The sequence below is a fragment of the Athene cunicularia genome, assembly GCF_003259725.1.
Source record: "Athene cunicularia isolate RWA chromosome 13 unlocalized genomic scaffold, athCun1 chr13_part1, whole genome shotgun sequence".
NCBI classification, from domain to species: Eukaryota; Metazoa; Chordata; class Aves; order Strigiformes; family Strigidae; genus Athene; species Athene cunicularia.
The window spans coordinates 3,110,015-3,116,014 of record NW_020799117.1 but is presented as its reverse complement, the minus strand read 5'-3'; the positions used below and the strand labels follow the sequence as shown (position 1 = coordinate 3,116,014).

At 51.4% G+C, this 6,000-nt stretch overlaps 1 protein-coding gene across 1 annotated transcript in view; it reads right to left on the bottom strand.

Annotated features, from left to right (window-relative positions):
* Positions 1 to 6,000, bottom strand: part of TCF7 (transcription factor 7) — a gene marked incomplete at its 5' end in the record, with an annotated part of 70,553 nt that overhangs the window by 1,239 nt on the left and 63,314 nt on the right. Inside the window, 2 exons of the mRNA XM_026858018.1 lie at positions 3,238 to 3,312; positions 5,401 to 5,449. Coding sequence (XP_026713819.1) covers positions 3,238 to 3,312; positions 5,401 to 5,449 — 124 coding nt within the window. The remainder of the gene's footprint in view (positions 1 to 3,237; positions 3,313 to 5,400; positions 5,450 to 6,000) is intronic.

Genomic DNA, 6,000 nt, shown 5'->3' with positions numbered 1-6,000 from the left:
GGACACGCGTGTGCGTGCGGGGTCGCGGGCTCGGCGCCACGGCTGTGCCCAGGGGTGCCGGGGCGGGGCCTGTCACCGGTCTTGGCTCTTCTCCTTGGCCAACGCAAGTCAACCGCCATGTTACAATCCCCGGGACCGAGCGCCAGCTCCTCGGCGCTTCGACCTCACGGCGGTTCCCACCGCTGGTGGCGACCTGGTGACGCTGCGGAGCTCAAGGCGCTCGAGAGCGACTCGGGAAGACCACGGCCGGAGGAGGACGCGGCCTCAGGCCCTGCTCTGGGTGTTAGACTAGGCCTAAGCCCGTCAGAAGACTCGTTGGTCTTCTGAGGGTAGGTCACCCTTTGAACCGCAAACTAAGCGAAGGAAAAAAAACCCAAAAAACCCAGCTCTGATGCTTCAGCCCCGGGGCTTTTCCGGGCAGGAGGCGTTGGCTGGGATCTCCCCGAGGAACCAGAGGTACGGAACGCAACGGGGGCAGACGCAGATCAGGCAGAAGAAGGACCAGAACGGCCCTGCAACCCTGACGGACTCAGTTCTGTGCTCCCTTTCTTGGAGCGTGCCAAACCGAGCTCATCAGCTGGGGAAAGATTTACTCACAAAAAAAGGTTTTGGTTTTTTTTTTTTTACAGAAAAGTACCGCATCAGTGGCAACCCTCCTCCGCTAGCCCTGCTTTTCTAGCAAGAAGCCCTCTGGGATGGGGAAGGTCCTGCAGAGAGCAGAGCCTGGGGACAGGACCAGCCTCCCCTGGAGAAGAGACTCAGATTCCTCACTTGTTCCTGTGTCATTATTTGGGAGGGGGGGTGTCTGAAAAATCCCCCCCAAAAATCTCAAAAATTGTGACTGGATTTGGGCAGCATTTCTCCCCATGCCTTGACAATTCTGTTTCGTATCCAACCCAGGGATGTTCAGGCTCCGTTCCAGCTGTCATCTCACAGACCCAGACCCCTTCAGCTGCTCCCAGCTCTCCGCAGGCCCTTGCACTGGCCCCTGTTTTTTACGTACTCGGTGTGGAGCTGGTTTTCCTCCTCCTTGTGCGACAGATCCCTCACGTCACCTGCTCTGGGTCCTTGAGCATCTCAGTACAGTTTTAAACAAAAGAACTCTCAAGATGTCACCTTAACAGTAGCGAGGGAACAATTCCTCTGCTGGAGATGGTATTAATGACTTTATAGCTAAACCAGCTAAAAAGACATCTTCCCCCCGCCCGACTCCCTGCCTCGGCCGTCTCATTTGAGGAAAACAGATCAAATGGAGAACTTGCTAATGCGGGCACGCACCTTTCTTTGATCTTACTAATGAAAAACTAGACAGTGTTAGAATATGTATTAACTAGTCCAGTATTAAACATGCTTTTGCACTGGATGTGAACTAGAGAAGTGCTATCACTGCTGTCAGCGGCGTCGTTAGCTGTGGTGACCCAATTAACGCGGTATGAAACACGACAGCCCCGCCGAACTGAATATTTAACTCGGGGGGGGGTGTGCGGTTATTTTACACGGGCTGTAATTTCCCCGAGGAGCCGCTGTGTTTCCCGCAGACGTCTCAGGAGTAGCTGCGGGATGTTTCAGGGACCCGTTTAAGCTGGACACGGTGCTGGGCCATCTCTTGCTTATGACAGGTTGGCCCAGATGATCCTTGAGGTCCCTTCCAACCTGGTGTTCTAGGATACAAATCTATCCATCGATTCGCTGATTTGATTTAAAATAACGGCGAGGGGGGAAGAAAAAAAAAGCAGATCTGATACTACAGATTGCTGATAATGGCCCGGTTAGCAGGCTACAAGGTGGCGGTTACACAGCTGAAGGGATTTATCCCTCTCCCTTCAGGAACTACACACCCTGGGGCAGTTTGCCTGGGCAGGAACACCCAGTTTTAACCAGTTAACCTCTCTATGGAGTGGAAATCCTCCAGCGGTGACCAGAGCACAGACGACAGGAGCCCTTGAGCCAGCAGCAGCACGTTAGTACCAGGAGTTGCAGAACAGCTGTGACCAACCAGGGTTTGAGAGGCAAAGGTTAAAAAAATAAAAGCATGCTAAAGGTCTCCGAGCACTTCAGCAGCCGGTGTTAATCGGGAAGCGGCACAGAGGAGAAGCTGAATTAAGAGAGTTCACACGAAGGCAGAGCGAGGTTGGAGGAACTGCCCGCAGAGCTGCAGCCGTGCCCGGCTGGGGCTGGGGTACGGGGCTCAGTGCGGCGGGGGGGTCACAAAAAGCCCTCCCTGGACACTCGAGGTGAAGTATTAACGGGCCGTTACGGGACCTCCGTCCGGATTCTTAAATCCGTTAAAAAACGGACCTTGATGAACCTCACCCAGTGTCTGAGAGGCGAGCGGGGAGGTCTGCACAGCACCCCGGGGTGCAGGATGTGGCTCAGGGAGGGGAGCTCACCTCGGGCTCAGCCACGGGGACCTGAGCACGGGGTGCCAGCAAGGTCAGCGGACAAGCACTGCCGGGACCCTGCTGGGCTTCACCTTTGGTAGACTACGTGATTTTAGTCACTTCAAGCTGCAGTAATATTAAGCAATACTTCCAGCTTTTGCTACGGTTCTCAACACATAAAAATGTGCTACGAATCCAGTCTGGAGCCTCTCTGGGCTTCGGTGCCCAGGTCCAGAAGCCCCCCCAGGAGCTCTTTCTGCCTGGCTGCATTTCCAGACCCCCTGAGCCAGGTTGCACTTGGTCCATGCACTAAACTCCACTATGTCCTGGCTGTGTCCGTTCCCTCGAAGCCCAAGGCACAGGGCGCTTGCGAACTGTCTCGCTGCTTGAGGCTGTCCCACCCCACCCATGGTGGGTACGGCAAAATTTCAGCATCAAGAAGAGCTGGATCTTGAAATACATGGTTAGCCCCGGTATAAATAGGAAAAAGAAACCCATTAACTACTCACTGCTGGCCCTAGGGTGCTCTTTAGGTGCTAGGAAATCTCTGACAGGGGGAAAAAAGCCCCACATCAGGGTCACAGAGGTCTCCACCCTGGAAATAAGATTTTAACACCAGGGAAGTCCACCAGCCGTGGAACACATACAGCATTACACCACCACTGCCCCGGGCGGGGGTAAGAAACCCAAGGTGCAGCCTGACCTTTGCAGCTCAGACAACAACTGCTGATGCCCAGAGGAAAAAAAAAACCCAACCCATCCCCGCCTGGCCGGAGCAGCCCCGCTGGCAGGAGGACGCATGGAGCCGAACCCGCTCGCCCAGGAGCACCCCAGCAGCGAGGAGATGCCGATACACACCTGCACGGGCCGCACCAGTCCGTTTGTTGGTTGAGGCCAAAGCGAGCTCTGCATTTCTTAGGAGAGGCAGGATCTGAACACAGAAGCATGCGTGGCGGAGAATGGGCAAGGCAGAGGCAAAAAGAGGAGGAGGAGCAGGAGGAAGAAAAGAGGCAACATCATTTTAGCCACTTTAACACACGACTAACAGACTACAATCCAATTTTTTTCTTTTTTTTTTCCCCAGCATCACCTCTCCTGGAAAAAAGTGATCGTTAGGCAAATATCAGTGATCACTGCTGGCAGCTGGAGAAGAAGGAGGGTTGGGAAATGGCCTCAGCTCTGGGAAATAAGGGCAAAAATTCATGGCTCTTTGAATTCCTTAAGTTTGGAAAAGCTGCCAAATCCCAGAGGCGCTGCCTGCCTCCTGTGTCTGCATCCTTACCTGCTCCCTGCCCTTCCAGCAGCGACTAAACGGGGCTGCCAGCGAGCTCGGTCTGCGCACGGAAAAGAAGAGGAGGAAATGTTGCAGAAGCAGGCTGAAAGCAGAGTTAGCACCAAGGAGGCCCAGGTCCAGGTTATTCTACTCTGCCCCCCCACCATTCCCTTGCCAGGTTTTACAGAAAAGCTATTCTCTGTGGCCTTTCCTAAAATGTCGCAGTTTTGCTGTATAATTACGGATGAAGCTCTATTTGCTTTCAGGCACATCGTGTTTTTTCTCTAGTGCTGGAAATGGGGTTTGAACAGCACATTTCTGTGCTGGAATCACGCTCCCTCTTTCAGCCACCACCAGCGTCTCCTGTTTTGTACAACCAGCAGTTGGTTTTCAATCCATAACAGGGGAAATCATCATTTTTGTATCATACAGACAAGACATATATATGGATATATAAATATATATATACACACACTACATATAAGCCTAAAAGCTTGCACTTATCAGTCTAGACACTGCATGAGATCAACAGGGTTAACTAAACTGGAGATATTACCGGGACACAGTCACGGAATTGCTTTTTATGGACAATTCAAAGAGGTCATCCAACAGTGAGTCATTAAATTAATGAGATAATCTGAACTTACTGAATTAATGCAGGCTGCAGGATTTTGGTCGCATGGATGTGCAATCCACAGCAACGACCCCAGAGCTGGTTCTCCCCTGTCCTAACCAACAACTGAACTGCCCAGATGCAGCCAGTTGTGCACCTTGGGGTCCCCAAATCAGGTGTGACAGGTCTTTGTGTGGGTGTGCAAGGCCAGGAAAGCAACAGGCTGACCTGGCACCCTCCCAAGGGACCATTTCTAGAGGGAGAGAGAATTAGTGTTTTGCTTAGAAAGCCAATAGCCTATCATCTGGCTGACTTAATTTCATCCAAAAGTAAGTAAGAGCAACAGGCAGTAACAAAATGTTAGGCTGGAGAATGGGAAAAGCTCTTTGTAAATCTACAGGCAATCACAAAATGAACACACTGGAAAAAAACAGGCTAACTTCATGTATATGTGATGCCACAGTGGGCAAGGACAGTCTCTCGATGTTTTATAATGAATATTTAGTGGTTCGGGTACTCTTTATTCCTGATATGACAGAAATACTTCAGAAAACAGCACAGGAAGAGCCTTGGCTGATGGGAACGTCTGTGTCATCAGCTGAAATCTGTCAAAAGGGCCTTTTCTAATAAACAGTGTGGCGCGGGGAGGCAGCTGGTACTGGGTTTTTAGTATGACTTTGCTTGAACTCTAGGTTACTTGGAAACGAAAACCAGGTTTGGGGTAGTCCCATGGGTGGTCTTCAATCCTGACACTGCATTTAGTCCCACATGCAATACTGATGCATTTGAGAGGAGTTTTCTTTAATTCATGGTATCTGTAGGGCTAACGGGGACGTTCACTCTGGATGTTTTGAATACGTTAAGTTTAGTGATAGTTTTTAGGAAGTTACGCACTTGCCAAAAATCTATAATCTTTTCAGTTTTCACACACTACCCATGAAAACTCAAACATGTCTGTGAAAAAGTCACAGAAATGTTAATTTACTGTCTCTTAAAAAAAAACAAAACCCACAACATATGTATTTCTTTAGTTAAGCTCAGGAGCATAAAAGAAAACATGGTAAAACATGACAACTCCTTTGGATTATCCCCTCTGAGCAGAAACGGAGAGCCACCGAGCCACACGCATTTACCTGAGTTGGAATCTTGCTGCTTTTCCCGTGTTCGTCTCTTCTTTTTCCCCTGGGAAACCAAAGGAACGGCCGTTAGCCTGTGCTCTGTGCAGGGCTTTTGGGGCTGGACTGGGGAAGGGAGTCACCAGCTGTAACATCCACGGTGCCACCGGCTCTGCCCCGTTCCGGGCAGAGACGCACTGGAAATCACTGCAAGGGCACCTGGCCCTGCTCACTTCTATCTGTGTGGGTGCCCCTCTCCTTTCCCCAACTGCCCAGGTCAATGCTGCTGAGAAAAAAACCGGGAGGAACTCTCAGAGCAACCACCCAAATTTGTGTTTGCACACAGGCCGGTGGCTGCCTTTTACACGGCACAAATTTGCTCTGGGCATGCACCTTTTCTCAGGAATAACCCCTCATTCCCAGGATCCCCGGATCCAGCACCGTAGGCATTTTGACTCATCCCAAAACCACTCTGCACGAGATCTGCACGTACGTAGAAACAGCAACAGACACTCAGAGGAGACGGCGGCCACAGCCCTGCCACCACCTCCTGCCTCTGCTGCCTCTTCTTCCCAACATGCTGCTCCCCTGCTCTGTTTTAGGGGCCCACGACCCCGC